Source organism: Triturus cristatus, chromosome 10 (genome assembly GCF_964204655.1).
Source record: "Triturus cristatus chromosome 10, aTriCri1.1, whole genome shotgun sequence".
NCBI classification, from domain to species: Eukaryota; Metazoa; Chordata; class Amphibia; order Caudata; family Salamandridae; genus Triturus; species Triturus cristatus.
The window spans coordinates 670,839,399-670,857,938 of NC_140593.1; the positions used below are offsets into that span (position 1 = coordinate 670,839,399).

Below are 18,540 nucleotides of genomic sequence, written 5' to 3' on the forward strand. Positions count from 1 at the left end.
CCTTGGGCCTCTCGCCCCGCGCCCGCAAACTTCCGCTTTTCGCCCCTTTCGTGGCCAAGGAAGGGTCGCCCCCTCACGCCCGCCTAGCCACAGCCGCAGAACCAACCTCCACTCGGTCGCGGACGTGGATTCTGCCGAGGCGGTACAGGAGGACAATGTGCCGGTCAGTCCACATCTACCCCAGCAGCATCCGCCTCAAAGCCCTCCTAGTCTGAGCTTTCAGGCCCATTCCACGCCAGTGGGAGGCAGAGTTCGCCATCACCTGCTCCACTGGCGTTCAATCACATCGGACAGGTGGGTGCTGCAAATCGTCCGAAGGGGCTACTCCCCTTCGAGGCGACCCCTCCAGCCATGCCACCGCAGTACCACCGCATGTCGGGGGATCACTTGAAACTCCTGCAGGAGGAAGTTACGGCCCTCTTGGCCAAGGGGGCCATCAAGCGCGTTCCTGGTCCAGAAGTAGGTCGTAATTGTTATTCCCACTACTTTCTGGTTCCCAAGAATGGCAAAGGGGGCCTACGCCCTATCTTGGACCTCAGGAGCATCAACACCTTCCTCCGGAAGGAGAGGTTCAAGATGCTCACCTTAGCTCAGGTTCTTGCTGCCCTAGACCCTGGAGACTGGATGGTAGCGTTGGACTTGCAGGACGCTTATTTCCACATCCCCGTCCTGCCGGCCCACCGGCGTTACCTGCGGTTCACGGTGGGCCAGGAGCATTTTCAGTTTACCGTGCTCCCCTTCGGCCTCACCAGTGCCCCACGGGTGTTCACGAAAGTGATGGCGGTGGTCGCAGCTCATCTGCGCAGATTAGGGGTTCCAGTCTTCCCCTATCTAGACGACTGGTTGTTGAAGGCGGGCTCGCCCCAAGCAGTCGTCTCCCACCTCCAGACTACGGCCGACCTCTTGCATTTACTGGGGTTCTCCATCAATGTGCCGAAGTCGCATCTCCCAGAAGCTCCTCTTCATCGGAGCGGTTCTGGACTCTGCGCAGTTCCGAGCCTATCCTCTGGAACAGCGGGTCCGGTATATTCAGGCTCTGATTCCCATCTTTCGGCCTGTAACCCGGGTTTTGGTCAGGTTGGTGCTGCGGCTTCTGGGTCTGATGGCCTCCTGCATCCTGTTGGTGCATCACGCCAGATGGCGGATGCGGGCTCGGCAGTGGGACCTGAAATTTCAGTGGGCCCAGCATCGAGGCAAGCTGTCCGACCATGTCTTGATCTCGGGGGGCACTGCAAGACAGTTGCAGTGGTGGCTCACGGACCGCGATTGGGTCAGTGGCAGATCCCTCTCCCGACCTCAACCGGAGCACGTCGTAGTGACGGATGCGTCCCTCCTGGGATGGGGGGCCACATGGGAGAGGCGGAGATCAGAGGACTCTGGTCTCCGGCGGAGTCTTGGCTCCATATCAACCTTCTGGAGCTGAGGGCGATCCGACTTGCACTGAAGGCATTCCTTCCCTCTGTCCGAGGAAGTGTGGTGCAGGTGTTCACGGACAACACCACCGCCATGTGGTATTGCAACAAACAGGGCGGGGTGGGGTCGTGGACCCTTTGTCAGGAGGCTCTGCGCCTCTGGACATGGCTGGAACATCAGGGAATCACCCTGGTGGTTCAACATCTGGCGGGCTCTCTGAACGCCAGAGCAGACAAACTCAGCCGCCGGTGCATGATGGATCACGAATGGCATCTAAACTCGGACGTGGCGCAAGGCCTCTTTTGGCAGTGGGGAGAGCCTTGGTTAGATCTATTCGCCACCGAAGAGAACGCGCAATGTCAGCAGCTCTGCGCGTTGGAGTTTCCAAGGCGGCACTCGCTCGGGGACGCCTTTCATCGCGAGTGGAGTTGCGGTCTGTTGTACGCCTTTCCGCCTATACCACTTCTGCCCAGAGTGCTGAAGAAGATCAGGCGCGACCGGGCCCAAGTCATCCTTGTGGCTCCGGATTGGGCACGAAGATACTGGTATCCCGAGCTACTCAGTCTATCGATCGATCCCCTGATAAGACTGCCTCTTCAGGAGGACCTTCGGTCGCAGCAGCAGGGGACGGTCCTCAACCCAAACCTGTCCAGCCTCCACCTCCATGCATGGAGATTGAGTGGCGGCAGTTGATGCCATTTGACTTGCCTCCTGAAGTCTGTACTGTTATTCTGGCAGCCAGGCGTCCCTCCACAAAATCGCAGGTGGAACAAATTTGTGGCATGGTGCACAGCAAAGACTGTGGATCCCCTTTCCGCCCCTCTTTCTGAGGTTCTCCTCTTTCTTCTTTCCATGGCCCAGCAGGGCTCTGCTCTGGGCACCCTTAAAGGTTATCTTTCAGCTATTTCTGCTTTCTTATGGCTTCCTGATCAGCCTTCTCTTTTCAAATCCCAGGTTGTTTCTCGCTTCTTTAAGGGCATTACTCACATGTTTCCGCCAGTCCCTTTCGTAATGCCTCAGTGGAATTTGAATCTGGTGTTGACGTTTCTGATGTGCGCTCCCTTTGAGCCTCTTAATATTTGTCCCCTTTGTCTGTTGACGCTTAAGACTGCTTTCCTGGTTGCCATCACCTCTGCTAGAAGGGTGAGTGAGCTCCAGGCTCTCTCTTCTAAGCCTCCTTTCCTTTCTGTCCATCCAGACAAAGTTGTTCTCAGGACTCGTCCTTCCTTTCTACCTAAGGTGGTAACTGCCTTTCACATCGGACAGTCTGTTACACTGCCCACCTTCTTTCCGCCTCCGCATCCCTCGAAAGAGGAAGAGAGGCTCCACCGTCTGACCCAAAACGGGCGCTGTGCTCCTATCTGGACCGCACCAAACAGTCCTGGGTGGATGACCAACTCTTTGTTGGCTACGTGGACGCTAAGAAGGGGCGGGCGGTGCACAAGCGAACCATCTCTGGGTGGCTCGTTGTGTGCATCAAGGCTTGTTACTATTTAGCTAAAAAGAAACCTCCTGTAGGGCTGAGGGCACATTCCACTCGGGCCACAGCGGCGACCACTGCCCTGGGCCGGGTAGTGCTCTTGCAGGACATTTGTCAGGCAGTAACGTGGGCCTCGCTGCACATGTTTGCCATACATTATTGCCTAGACAGCCAGAGATGGCTTCTTTGGCCGTTCTGTTCTCCAGAACTTTCTGGTGTGATCTTGGTTCGCAGACCCTCCACCGGGGTTGGTATTGCTGGGTTATCTATTCTAAGGTGAGGAATCTAACTAACGTGTTTCTTTCAGATGAACAAGTTACTTACCTTCGGTAACGAGATATCTGTAAGAAACATTAGTTAGTTAGATTCCTCACTTACCCACCCATCCTCCCCGTTCTGCGAACCGATATCTAGGGTTGAGGTCATCCCTTTCAGGGCCCTAGAATTTTTGGGCACCAGTGTCTGTCTCTTGCATGGCTCTGCGTTCCTGGCGCGGTAAGCTATGTACAAGAACTGACGTCAGCGCGCGAGGGCGGCGTCTAAGTACTCCGACGTGATCCCGGTGATAACGACGCCGACGACGGACGCGGAGCCGCAGACGATGCCTAGCGACACACAAGGGTATAGCTGACGAAAAATCTTTCCAGAGCCAGCCTGACGCCTGGGGATATTCTAAGGTGAGGAATCTAACTAACTAATGTTTCTTACAGATATATCGTTACCGAAGGTAAGTAACTTGTTCGTCTAAACATACACATTTATATGTATTTTTACATATGCTCCGAGGTCCCGCACGTGGGCTGGGATTATTCAGTGCTTGTGACTATTCAGTGCTTATGACTTTGATGAGTATACCCTGGAAGAGAACTAGGATTACAGGTAAGTAACTTATCTTGTCGGTACCCCTTGCGTTTCAGGTAAGTGTATGTTTTGTAGCGCTTAGGAGGTGTGTGCATGCCATGGATGTTACAGGAGAAAGTGAAGGGATCCAGAGGGGGCTGGGTAAAACCTATAAGGGAAGGGTGGGGATGATATGAGGTGTAAGCATAATGGAGTGTGAATGTAGCAAGCAAAACAGTGAAACACACAACCATAAACATGTTGTGGGCAAGAGGCCATCTAGCGAAACAGTGCTAACAGTCTATGGGGGGAACAGGGCTAAAAGGTAGTCATAAACATGAATGTGAGTAGGGCTCAGTAGAGGAAGGATGTCTGATAGGGTTATCCTAGTACATCCTGCCTAAGGTGGGGCTCGAGGCTACCCGGGAGAATGTGGAGAGGGCCCAGGGAGCCAGACACATTGCCTCCCTCAGACATCTCAGCCTTCCAATATGTTCGGCTATAGTGGGGTTCTTGCAAGTAGGGTCCTGTTACAGCAAGCCGTCGGTCGACTGAGGAATCACTCGAGGGGGGCAAGACCAGATCACCTAGTGGGGTCGAAGTGGAGACCCAGGCATCTGAGTCTTCTGGTGGGAAGCTCAAGGAATCTCTGGGAGGATCCCTGAAAGCTACAGCCGCTTCCAGGGCAGACCGGTGCTTGCTCCAAATTTTCTCCCTGTTTCTCCATGGGGGTGACTATTGACTTCAGGGAGGTTCAGGTCTCAACCTAGCCCCAGGCTTCCAAGGGGTCATCGACGAAATGCGCCTTATTTTCCAGAATTACCTTCAGTTTATCTGGGAAAGAAGAGCATATTTGAACCCCAGCTCCCCACAGCTTTTGTTTAACTCCCAGAAGAGATGCATGCTCCCTTTGAATTGCCGGAGTATAATCCAGAAAAATAAGAATCTGCTAATTTTCCTTCTGTAGGGGGTCAGACTGTCTTCAGACTGTCTTGCTTTCTTAAGATGGCATTGCGATCCTTAAAGTGAAGAATATGTGCCAGAAAATTGGGCTAGGGGGTGCTCCCATCGGGGAGTGTCGAGCAGCTACACAATGGGCCGTCTTGATACAGAAGAATGGCGTAAGATTGTGAGGAGCCAGCATCCCTTCGAACCAGGTTTCTAAGTAGTCCCTACTTTGGGGCCCTCGTTGTCCTCTGGGAAGCCCACTGCTCTGAATTTGCTGCATCGAGTCTGACCTTTGTAATTGTCTGTACGATCCACAAGGAAGTGGACCCACTCCGTGAGGTTCCTGAGTTGTTTTTTAAGGTTGAGTATGTGAGGCAAGCGACTTCTCCGATTGAGTGATTCTTGCGAATTTACGTTGATGGTCTTGCAAGAGGTTGATGTCTTCGGACACTTTATCCACGATCAACTCAAGATGGACCCTGGCGGCCTCAATTGCTTGCAGAATGGCATCCAACTTCTCTTAGTCTTCCGCGGAGGCGTTGCGGGTGAGCAACGTCCGGGGTGCTAGGGTTTGCAAGGCCCCTGGCTTCAGGTGGTTTGTGTGCTCCATTAGTTCAGTCAAGGGAATCCAAATAATGAGAACGTTCAGCCATGTCGATGGGCCCTCTTACCGCTGCTGCTTGCCCTTTGTTCCAAGGGGGCAGGGCAGCAAGCCTTGGCCCAAGAGGGTTAGTCTCCTCCGTGAAAAATCAAGGGCCTCCAAAGGCCCATCTGTCCCAGCTGGTCGGGGTTCCAATGGGATCTCCCGAAAAGGGATTCAGCGATTATAGGTGTGTGTTTGAATCTACTCAAGGCCTAGCCCTCTGGCTGCAGCAGCAGCGGGGGCTGTCCTCCCGAGTTCATTGGGCCGATTACTTTCAAGGCACGGCTAGACTCAACCAGTAAGAACAGGGGGCCGTCACTCCTGAGAAGAGCCGGAACTATATTGGAGGCAAGCGGGCCCGAGAATCAAGAGCAAACGCCGGATCTCATGGACTTCACAGGATCTGGTATGGCGGGGGCACAGGCGTTTCCTAAAACTGTGCCGCCATGGAGTTGCCCATAGGAGCTCTGCGCTGCCAGATTAATGAGGCGGGAGCTCGAGGCTTAGGCTACTTCTATGTTGGCTTACCAAGCCATGCCCCCTCAGCTTCCACCTTTCTTAATATATTCAATGGTCTTTTGACTTCTCACTTAAGTTTCACACAGGTCTGGAGATAAAAACAGATGTTATGTTCTATATTTATTTGTAGAGTACAGTTATGCTACATTTCTTGTCATAAAAGTTGGTAACATAACTCACCTAAGAAGAGAGAAATATAAGTTGTTGATTAAAAATCCAAGTCTGGATGGCTTTGCTGAATTTTAATTGAAATAGGTTCTGAGTGAATGGCAGTTGAGGGTGACTTCCTCAATTTGGCAGCTGCAATGGTGAAGGATCTTTGCCCATATGTAGCTGTTCTAGTTTGTGGCACAGTTAGTGGATCATGAGGTTTTATTTGACTACAAAAGTGGAATTAAAAAAAAAGGGCGAGGAAAAATGAGACAATATACCACTAGAAAGTTCTAAAATGAGATTATGGTATTAGAGCATTTAATTGTTGTTTTATTATCCAACCTGGAGGATGTTGTTGATGCTTCTTTTTATGAATTAAAAAAAAAAAATGTACTAGCGGTTAGTGATTTAATACTATTTTTAGAAGTTTTTTAAAAAACTATATTTATTATTAATTGTATTTTTAACATTTAAAATTTCCACCCAGGCGAAATGTGATTGATAATGTATTATGGAATTATGAAATTGACTCTCGGTAGCAACGGATATTATGAATAGGTTGGTTTACTGTATCCCATTTCCCCTTTTGTCTTGAGTTGGCAATTGTCAAAATGTAAGAAATGTTTTTTTTGTGTTCTTTTATGATGCAAATGCGTCGAAATAAAGATTTAAATGAAATGAATGACTACAAAAGTAAAGATTTGGAGCTTAAAAAGGTAGGACAGTGGTGATTTACGATATTATGTATGATCATAAGGGCTCAGAAGGCAACACCTAAATCAAATGAGAATCAGTTAAGGGTTTTTATCAATGATGATATCCTGTCATGTTGTGATGTTGAATAGGAGTCAGCCAATGGCATTTTTGTTGAGTTGAAGTAAATAGAGGTTTCTTTTAAGGATGGCTAAATAAATGGTCTCAGTATAATCCAATGTAGATTGAATCAATATATTGACTACTGTTATGTGCTAGTTACTGAGGAAACGTTTCTTCTTGATCTTGAGTTGTCCATAGCACCTGTGTTTCGAGTGATAGTTTGCTGTTTAGATGCATGCACAGATTGTGTATATCCTTAGATGGAGAAGGTTGCATAAATTCAGGCCAGCAGGGTGTGAGCCAGGAAGGAGATGCTCTCGTTGTAAGCAGTGTCTCGGTTTTGTTTGTTAAAGTAAAGCAACGGGCCAGTCTTCCCCTCTTGTGCATGGTTCAGCTAAATATGATCTGAGTGGATTCATAGCACTGTGGACATGGTTGACCCCTGCTGGATACCACAGTTCGATTTCTTAGGTGTGGAATAAAAAGGTGGTAATTTAGGGCCAGATGTAGGTAAATTCAATTTTGCGTATCCTTAATAGCGATTTTTACCGAATCGCTATTAAGGACTCGAAAATGGAATGTATGTAGGAATCGCAAAAATATTTGCGATTCCTTAATTGCGAATCGCAAATTGAGATTCGCAATCAAGGAATACCTTCCCATTCATTCCTATGGGCCAAGAGGCCCATAGGAATGAATGGGATATGCGCACGCAATTTGCGAGTAATCAAGAGGTACTCGCAAATTGCATGCTCAATTTCAAGGGTGCAAGGGTTCCAAAAGGACACCCTGTTGCACCCCTGAAATGTGCATGTGTGCACATGTGGCGCATATACATGCCCTAAGGGCATGTAAGTGTGCCACATGGCACTCTGAAAAAAGCCAAAAAGTGCCTTTTAAAGAAAATCGCAAAATACCACTAACTTGAAGTTGGTGGTAATTTGCGATTCCTTAAGGCAAAATTGCAATTTGCAATGCCTACTAGCATAGCATTTAGGGAATCGCAAGTTGCGATTCTCTAAATACTTGCGCAAAATAAGGAATCACAATTTTTGCGATTCTTTATTTTGCGTGAGGGTATTTGCCTACCTGCCGTGCTCACAGTCAAATTGCGATCGCAGTTTGGCTTCCTATATCTGGCCTTATGTGATCTGCTGATGTTCATGTAGAAATTATGTCATCATTTTGATGACTCGGCAGCCCAGCCCCACTTCTTCTATGGTTTTCTCAGGATTGAACAAGTCCTGCAAGTCCTACAGTTGAGTTTTGGGAAAAGGAAATTTAAGTTTCATGAATTTTAGCCAGGCATAAGCCCGTCTGACAACAGCTTGTAATTGTAGTATCAAGATCAGCCCCATCAATTGGAGTGAAAAAGTTTAGTATTAATGCCGTTTGGGCATTGTGAGTTGTCAAAGAAATGTTATCGGGAGTAGGAATGCTTTGCCTGGAAGTGGTCACGTAGTAGTTTACACTTGCTGAAGAAGATTTGAGCAAGGTTATCAAATTGTTGTTTGTAGAGTTTTAATTTATGTGAGGAAGCTGAAGGAGAGTGTAGTTCGAATACAATATGGAATAATTCTTTCAACAGGGCCAAAACTTGGGAGATATGATCATAGAAGTATCTTTTTGTGACTTCCCCGATTTTAAATATATTTAGGTGGTAGCTATGTTGATATATTCTATCATTTTATTTATATGATAGTCTGTACACCATTGCCGTTATACTCTGCTCTGTTCCAGTTAGAGAGATTTTTATTCCTTGGCCAACCAGGGATTTTTTTGTTTTATACAGTATATCTCTCAGTGTTCAGTTGAGATTGTTGCTCCGATAAAAAAAACAAAAAGTAATAGGAGGAATGTTTGAATTAATCTAGACACTGGTCATTTATTGGGTGGAATTCCAGTCTGTGATTTTTATTCAATCTGTTACTGCAGTCTGGGTCCAGCCTTATGGGAATTGTAGGAGAGTAGGGTCTGCTTTCTATGTTCACCCCCACTTTTTGCTTTTGCTTTACTGGTTTTCGACTTAGATGTGGCTGTGGGCCTGCTAATCAGACCCACAGCCCTGCTGTTCTCTCTCTAAATTGATACTATGTACTTTAGGTGCATAACCCATTTGGATAGGATCACCTTATTGGCCCCTGTACAGTGTACCCTAGGTACCCAGGGCATAGGTGTACCCTAGGCCTACCAGGGGCTGCAGCATGTATTATGCCACCCCTGGCCTGGCCTTCCATTATGACACAACTGGCTGATCACTCAGCTGGGGCAAGGTCGTGTAACCACCCCTTGCTTAGGTGTAGTATTCCTATACCTAACTTACATATAGACACATGTGTACCTATCAGCCCCTCCTATGGCAGGCCTTAACAATCCTGGAGGCAGAGTGCTTGGTAACATGTGAGATGGTGCTCTAGCATGAGCTGAGCCTGTCTGCAGCTTTCGGAACCATGTCCTTATAGCTGTTCTATGATATAGCCTACCATATACTCTTAAAGTGCCTTAAAATCTTAAAAGGTTATGGTAACTATGGTTTGGCTATATCAAAACATGTCGTGTAAGGTGTCTAACACTTTGGAATAATACCCCATCCCATTTCTGGGGATGAGGATATTATCCCTCCCTTCTAGAGGGAGAAGACATGTTGTAACCTACTTACCCGGTTAAAGTTAACCAGAGCCCCAGCATCACAAAATGGATGCTGCTGCCACAGACACGTGTCTGACCTCCTGCTGCTGGGAGTGATCCCGGCAAGGGAGGCTTGGACAATAGGTTTCCTGCCTTGGGAGGTGCGAGCACCACCCCAGACAGGCCTTAGTGTATTGGGGCAGGGAGGGATGAATAGAATGAGACATGCCTGGGGCACACAAGGTGTCCCGTGCATAGTCCAGTTCAAACCGGTGCTGGGGCACTCCAGCCCCAGTCCTGGCGCGAAACTGGACAAAGGGAAGGGGGTGTAATCACCCCCCTCCCAGGTCCCACCCATAAGGCGTGACCTAGCAGGTAACCCAGCCCCCCAGATTTGGATAAGAGTGGTATCTAGGCCCCAGGAGATTAGATTATCCTGAACCTGCAACTTGAACAGAAACTCTGGACCTTCGACATTCGACGAAAGAAGAAGACTGAAGAATCTCCATTGTGGCCAAGGAGTGGCTACCCTGTGCAAACAGGCACCATCAAGAGACTACCCTTTGCTTTGCTGAAGTTCTACGAGGGACCGACTGCAGAGCCCGACCAGAGCCTTGACTTCCAGACTTCTCCGACCCTGATCCACATCCACAGCCGTGCTGAGATCCGTGGAGGCGACGAGAGACGTGGGACCGGCTACCTGGGAAAAGTGGCTAGTATCTTCAAGCGCAGCTTCTGAGGCACCCTCGAAGTTGTGCACCGGGGATTGAGAAGCCCCAACCCCAAGCACCATCTGCACCGAAGATCAGCCCCCCACACTCCACGAGTCCTGCGTGGGGCCCTTCTGCATTTTCCTGCTTGCCGCGTATGTCCGGTTGCTTGCCCGCTGGCTAGTGGCCTTTGTGACGACGCATCCTGAAATCTTCACCGCTGGTTTGGCTCCTCCAGACTGGCTCCTGCTCCTTTGAAAAAGAGAAGCACCCCAGACCTTCCTGGTCTGCACCAGAAGCAAGTCCTCCGTTCTTCGTGGGTTCCGCTTGCCAAGGCTTGGTGAGTCCTAGTCCAACTTCGACGCCGCCGACAGCAAGACCCTTCGTGGGACAGCTCGCCTCCTGGTCCTGGTCGTCCTCGACGTTCCCTTGTCCTCGTGGCTGCAGCGACAAGCTTCACCTTCACCTGCAATCTTCACGACATCGCCTGGTTCCTTCCTGGTTCCACGTGGTCACTGGCTAGTGACCTTGACTCTGTCCCTTCTGCTTGCAGGTCTCCTCTCTTCTTGATCCCAGCCTTGGGATCCACCGGACACTCTTCACTGACTGCCTGTCAGCAACTTTCCTTCAGGCATCCATAGAAGTCCACGACGAAACCCGACGCAAGTTCACACCTATGCACCCGCAGCCTGTGGGCTAGGTAACTTGGGTACTTCGGTGCTCACAAGGGTATTGACTATCCTAGGGTCTAGTTTCCGAGTCTCGACTTTCTAGCTATACCAGAAGTGTCCTTAAACTGTTAATTTCTAACTGCTAGTAGTTCTATCGACTTTTACGCATTACGCGTGAGTGTTTCCACTCTGCACCTAAATCCCGTGGGCCTCTCACTTCCTAACTGTTGCTAGTGTAGTGTAGCCCCAGCGATTCCCTAGGCCTAGGCCTATCCTATTTCCGTGACAGTGGTCCTTATACCACTTACTTAGTATATGGTTTGCGTGGCCCCTAGGGCCTAACTGTATTACTTACCTGTGTGACTTAATGTATGCATAAATAAGACTGTGTTGTACTTACCTCTAATCTCATAAAGAGTGCTGAGGGTTTGACTAGAATAAATACACTTTATTTTATATATATATATCTGTTGTGGTGTCCTTTCATTTGGTATTCAAGGGATTATATATGGTATCACAGCTGGCTTCACATGCCATTCAGAGTTTAGCCTAAGACTGCTCTTGTCCATGCTACCACTAGGATAGCTGGTCTATAAGGTTGACTTTACAACCAATCACCATAAGGGTTGTTTGGACTGATATAAGGTGTACACTAGAACTAGTGACATCATACATCAGGCCAACTTCTCACAGGAATCAGTCTTGTCCTGCTCAAATAGGAACCTTCGAGCCATGCCATGTCCCCTCTCAGCAAAAGCACATGCAACCCAGACTGGTCTCCGTCTTGTAGGCCTAATTTCAGTGAGAAGAAAAAGGTGAAGGGTAGACTGCTTGAATTAATTTCAGGCCTTATAATTGTAATAATTATTCCAGGCCATCGTTGTTTTGATGGATCGTTGTATGTAGCAGACTAACCATATGCAAATCACCTTGCCTGTGTGGGACAGCCTACTTCAGCCTACTTGTTGCCCGCCACTTTTGCCCACAACGTTTAAAACCAGAGACTGTCCCAGAACCCAGCGCCTTACAGGAGATTGGGCAGCGCTTGGTTCTTTTCCCGCAATGCCGCCGCTGTGCTATAATGCGCCACTTCATTTCCCACTGTGCCTGTGTGGGACAGCCTACTTGTTTACCCACAACTTTTGGCCACAACTTTTGACAGCAGAGACTTATTGTCCCAGAACCCAGCGCCTTACAGGAGGATGGGCAGCTCTTGGTTCTTTTCCCGCAACACTGCTGCTGCTGCACTATTAAGCGCCTCTTAGTTTCCTGCTGCGCCTGTGTGAGACAGTGTGCTTGTTTGCCAGCAACTTTTGACCACAGGGACTCATTGCCTCAATACCCAGTACCTTACAGCAGAAGGGGCAGCGCTCGGTTCTTTTCCCGCAACACCGCTGCTGCTACACTATAAAGGGCCTCTTCATTTCCTGCGGCGCAAGACTCATGTGGGATGAGTGCAGGCCTGTCTGCGGCTGGATGAGGCTGGTCTGGGCCACCCCCTTAACATCGATCTCTCGGGGGTAAGAAACACTTTCTTCTTCTGCCTTCAATGGCTACAGTTTGGTTACGTGCTGTTCACCCCAAGTGGCGGGCTCCTATTCGCCAGGACACCGCTGCTCAGTAAGGAGTGGCTTACCAGCAATCATACTTTGATCCCTACAACTGCCTGATGCTGGGCTGGGCCATCTTTTTGAGGAGGTCCTTTCTTTGTCCAAAGGACTTTGCCCTTTGTTTCCTGCAGGTGAGCACACTGACATTTAAACATCATGGGTAAGGGCAAAGCAACGGGTCGTACCACACTACCCCGCAGATTGACAAGCATAGACCCAAGGCTTGAGTGAGCTATAGTGATGGTATCAATTCAGATAGCTCCAACTGAGTGCAGATTGTGGGTGAGGGGTGATACCTGGAAACTGGTCCCAGGATGCTTGTTTTCTAGTCCAGGGAGGACCTGGCGTGGCAGTTCGGGCGAGACTGTTCCCATGGGTTTGAGTTTGAGTTTGAGTTTAGTTTATTGTACAATTAATAAAAATTCACAATATAAAAACTTCGAAAGAGTACATATTAGGCCTTATATACATTTGTAATGCGAGTTTAAAAGAAAAATGATTGTTTTCAATAAAATCATAAAAGTTTCATTACTTTTTGGTATTGTCCATTTGTAAGTTTATAAAGTCAAGGTGACTTGGTTTGCCAGTCGAAGCTTTAACTTGGCAAGTGAGTAACCCGCTGTCCTTTATTGGGTTGAGGTGCTGTTGCTTGCTGTTCCCATGGGGAGAAGGATCAATACTGATTTGTATTTGGCTGGATTCAAACTGGGTGCAGGGTGAGTAAGAAAATTATGGATTAAACTCATTGACTGGGGGTGAATGTTTGACAATCTTCAGCATTCCGTCCATCATCTTTTTGTGTTGCTATAGTCACCCTAAGTGGGATGGGTATGCCCAGACGTGGGTCCCGTGCTCACTATGACACTGGATTCAAGCTATCCTGGCTGATAAGAGGTTATACCTTGAAACTGGGCCTTGGATGCTTGTTTTCCGGTCCCTGGCACCTGATAAATAGTGCATGCACAGATATTCATAAAATGCCCATTTTCAAGCACTGGAAGTTGCTGGAGTGGGGAAATAAAATGTAGAGACCAGAAACAGTCAGAGGAACACATAGAGGGACCTCAGGACACACCAAAGTACACCAATTACTTCTTCCTGTGTGGGAGTGTGCAGTCATTCATTTAGTGTGGACAAAGCCCCTTGAAGTAAGACAAACAGTATCCATTGCCATCCTCTGATATCACTCGGTCATCACAAGCAGAAACCTGCCAGTCTCTTCCGTCATGAACCCAAACAGTGAAAGAAAGTACAAGTTTAGGGATCTTGAGCAGGAGGTCCTGGCCAAGGTGGTGGTAAGAAACCATGCCTGTCTAATCTGCTGTATCTTGGTGAAGAAGCCACCAAAAACAAACAATAACTTATCTGTGGAAGAACATAACAGACAACATCAGTTCTGTATCCACCTGTCCACATGATGTTGAGAGCATTAAAAACAGGCTACAACCTTGAAATTCAAGGTTCTTAAGTGAGTTGCCAAGCACTAAAGCACGTCAACTGGTGGTAGCTCTCTTCCGCCACTCTCCCTCAAGCCATGGAAATAAAATGTGTACAGTAACACACAAAACCTGCCTGACAGTAGGATAAGCGTATGAATTCAGTGAGTACGGATACCTCACTGTTTTATGACAAAGGCCCTCACCTGCCTAATAGGTGGCATGCTTCTTCCTGTGGTCCATTTTAGCACAAACCAAGCTGCTCAAGGTGCAAGCTACTACCTACTGCCTTGATAGGAAGCTTAAAGGAGTTCATTTAAAAAGTGTTGTGATTGCTTTTCCATCTACCAGCTACCACTGTTCCATACCAACATTTGTTATGTGTGCACTGCAGGGACCTTAATCCCTAATATTGTATTTATGGGTCCCAACTTTGTGCACTGACATGCTTAGCTGTTGGTTGAAGCAATGAGCCCAAGTGTTAGACTGATACAAGGACTAGTTGTACGTGGCTATACAGTTGCACTGTATGTAGTCTTTAATCCATTTTATTTGAGCTATGGGATTACATCAGTTTTAATTTCTAGTTGCTTGTTTGGATATGCTTTTTGTGAGAAATACACTAGTGTGTGTACGGTCCAAGGATTTGTCATATGCGCTTCATTTCTTCAGGTGTTGTGCCTAGTCTCACTAGACCTATTTTTTAAGCCTTGAGGTCAAGCTCACTCACTTAAATTAGTCCACATACCTGGAATGAAAATCCTGTACACATTTCAGTTGGTTCAGTTAGGCACACCAAACGTTTCCAAATGTAACTTGGTTTGCATACTTGTCACTATGTCAGTCCTCTCCAGCAAGGACAGTGGGAAATGTCTGTTTACCAATGAACCTTCCATGGTGACACCAATCATCAACTACATAGTAGTTTCACAGTTCTCAGGGATAAAATGTCAAAATGTTTGGATCCCATATACAGAAAGGACATAATTATTCTAGATAAAATAAGAAATTCTGTGATGGATTCCGCTGTAGAGTTGTAATTCATTGGTGGTTTCTATTCCTAGATGGCAACAAGGTGCAAAGAAGAGATTCCACATATATTGCAAATGGGATGCCTCGCAGGTCAGCACCAGTGCCTTGTATATCCTCACCCCCCTGCCTAGACATAAGTTCCATACATCAAGAAGGCCGACATGGTAAGGACACGCAATTGTGCTTTTGGAGGTGTTTGCGGAGAGAAGTGGAATGTGAGATAAGGTGGCAAGCAATTTTTCCCTAACAAAGGTGCTAAATCCACAGGCCTGAGAAGAAATTCTACAAAGCTTTTACATTGTAGTTAAAAAAAACTCATAGTATCCACTCTACAGTTTAAATAAAGTTATCATTTTCCCTCCTTAGGATACAAGAAGCTCTCTTTTTGTCAGATTAGAAAAACATCCTCAAGACTTTGTGTGCTTGACTTTATTTGGGAGTTTGAAGCCCTTAATGTCATTATCTTCATCCTCGTTCTGTCACTTATTAAAACATTTAGATAAATTACCTGTTCCCATACTTTATTTTACTCCTAGGTTGCACAGAAGGTGGAAAACATTTCCATACCATTTTCTTCAGAGGATGAAGACCAACTAACTTATCCAACAAAGGATTACGCCAAGGTTCTGGGCATATCTTTAAGTGCACTGAACTCTTTAACAAAGAAGGCAAATTCCTGATGATAATTAGCAGCAGGTACTGACATATGTTGTGTGATCAGTGGCTGCAGTTTCAGAGATGCCATTAGTCCTTATGAAAGACACAAAACACCAACATCTCTAGGTGCCCACAAGAGGACTCAATGAGCAATTCATTTTTCTATGCTTTTCCAAATTACCCTCTGCTCCGTACCAGTTAACAATGTTGATAAATCCTGTTGCCAGAGGGTCCTAGTTGCCCACACTTTGAGAAACCCTCTCATGTCAGTCTAATACCATCTACTTCTAAAGCCTCATAGCAGACCTAATACCACCTTTTTTCAATTACCCCTAGAGAACTGCCCAGATGTATTGGAATAACGTTGATGGGATCCTAGGCATTTCCTCACCTACAAAATCTTTGAAACATTGTTTGAAACATTGAGGCAGAGCCTCTTCTGTCATCTAGGACTAGGAGGTTATTCTGAAAAACAAAAAGAGTGCTGCCATTTTGAGCTGATGAGACCTGCTTGTTACTTAAGCACTATTTGTAATGTTTGTTTAAGAACCCAAGACTTGAAATCTGACTTGATTTGTTGTTACGATGCCATAAAAAAAGCCATTAGCTGTTTGCATTGATTTTGTCCACTCTTCGCGCATTCTGGTTCACTAAAGCCAACTTTGTTTGGTCAGTAATTGAAAGCTATTAACGCGGGTGTGAAGTCCTTTATACAAACTGTGAATATTCCAATTACTTTTTTAGGGTCATGAACTCCATCCCTGCACTGATTCTATATGATTGGAAGCGTTCTTTGTAGATTAATTGTAATTTTTCTCCACAGATACTTTTTCTGAGTCTGATGAAGGAGAGAAATTAGGAGAGACTGGTATGAAGGGATTAGTGAACAAAGACCACTCAGTCCTAATAAAAAAATATGAAGTTAGTCGAAAGGAATTGCCTCTGACTGAAAGACCGAAATCTAGTCTAGTCCAAAAGGTTCCTGAAAATGGTAAGAGTCCTTTAAAGCATGCAGCATCCTTCTCCGTGCCCACAGGTTAATCAATGCTTGGTTAATCCATGTGGTTGGTTTTCTAGTCATTACGATTGCCTTGCATTACAGTATATCATTGGTGCATGGAAATCTATTTATTGGTAGACACTTTTGATCTGTGTGGAAACTAGGGATTATTTTACACACCACTCTAGTTCTCCATTGTGGTTATCCGTTATAGTTTCAATCTTGGTATAATGTTTTCATGTTTGTGTTAGGACCTCTCATTACTTTTCTTCTGCTACTTTGTAATGACTAAGGCTAAAAGAAAAATGTACGCTTCGTAGCTTCTCATCCCCTCTGTAGGCGCCCATGAATGTCATCCCGAAAACCATGCCGTTGTTCAGTTTTCCATTGTTTCATGGCTAGGTGTGCGCTGTTCTGATACATGAGAGTTTAGTTGTATTTGTTTTGTGTGAAAGAACAGGTTTGTAAAACCCCATTCCTACATGTGGAGCATTGGACGGATCTTTTACTGTTTAGAGGCTAGGGAACACTCATTACATACTGGTAATCTTCATTACTGTGATGCAGATTTCCTCATTCCAGTAATTACTCTTTGAAGTGAGCCCACATTCTGCCACCAGAATCCTATTGCTTTATCATTCTAAAAATAAACTTGCCTACGCCCCTCAATTAAAAGGGAGGGCCATAAAATCATCCTGCACCTGTGCCACCTCTTGTAATAATATCTAAGTTCTTGAAGGATTGAAGCCTAACCACCTTTGGAAGTGAGGGTTGGATTTACTGTGATAACGAAGCATAAAACTATCATGAGCAATCTGAACTTTATCCCTTCATCCTAATACTTCTCTGAGCCCTTACTTATTGAGAACAAACACTTAAATGTGGTTCTGCATATCAATAGCCAACTATCTGATAGACACATGTTCTCCTCAGGCGCCAGACTGGATCAGATATATGCCGACCAAAAGGGATACATTCTGCCAATTTCAGCTGGGGGTGGAACCAGGAAATCTTGTGTTCTTCCCATATTTTATGGAACTAATCTAAAATAATAAGTGGAGTCTTATATCCGGGTTTCTTGGGTAGCCTGGGGATCTTTAGAAAGGTAGCTATCCCTTTCTCTGACTCCTTTACCATGAGTAGTAAGTAGAAATTGGCTTCCTGTGAACTCGCTGAGGAGGATTTAGCAAGCCAATCAAGTAAAGAAGCCTGATAATAATTTTTTATATTTGACAGAGCTAAACCCCCCATCTTCCGAGTCTTACTGTAGGGCTTGAATTTTCAGTGTAGACTTTTTTCCCCTGCCATGAGAATTTTCTAATTTCCATGTTAGCGGAGTCAAAAAAAAAGTCTGAGGGACCTTGATCAAAATTTTCATAAAAATAAATGAAAAGACCCAAAGTATGCACATTTTTAATAAGAGCCACACGTCCCATAATAGGCAAAGGAAAATTCCGCCATTGATTTAGGAGTTTACATATTTTTTTCAGTGCTGTTTTAAAATTAAAGCAAAACCAAAGGGGATGATGGAAGGAGTGTTGAACAATGCAAGCACTCACCCCCAGTCAACTGATCTGGGTTTAATCCGTCATCCTTCTTTATCTCACTCCGCCACCCCAGTTCAGACATGGCCATATGCAAATCAGTCTGACCCTGTGCTTCATGGGAACAGTCCGGACCGAACTGCCTAGCCATGTCTTCCCACGACCGGAAACAAGCATCCTGGGACCGGTTTCTGGCTAATCAGCCGTCATCAGCCAGGCTAGCTTGAATCCAGTGGCAAACTGAGCAAGAGACCCACGTCTGGGCATACCCTGCCAACTTAGGATGAACAAAGCAAAACCAAAGGGGATGATGGACGGAGTGTTGAACAATGCAAGCACTTACCCCCAGTCAACTGATCTGGGTTTAATCCATCATCATTCTTTATCTCACTCCGCCACCCCAGTTCAGACATGGCCATATGCAAATCAGTCTGACCCTG

General features: G+C 46.5%; 1 protein-coding gene across 2 annotated transcripts in view; it reads left to right on the top strand.

Annotated features, from left to right (window-relative positions):
- WDR90 (WD repeat domain 90) overlaps positions 1-18,540 on the top strand; it is a 1,426,420-nt gene that overhangs the window by 597,637 nt on the left and 810,243 nt on the right. For both annotated transcript variants that reach the window (XM_085628141.1, XM_085628142.1), the window contains exons 27-28: positions 14,932-15,063; positions 16,380-16,547. In XM_085628141.1, coding sequence (XP_085484267.1) covers positions 14,932-15,063; positions 16,380-16,547 — 300 coding nt within the window. The remainder of the gene's footprint in view (positions 1-14,931; positions 15,064-16,379; positions 16,548-18,540) is intronic.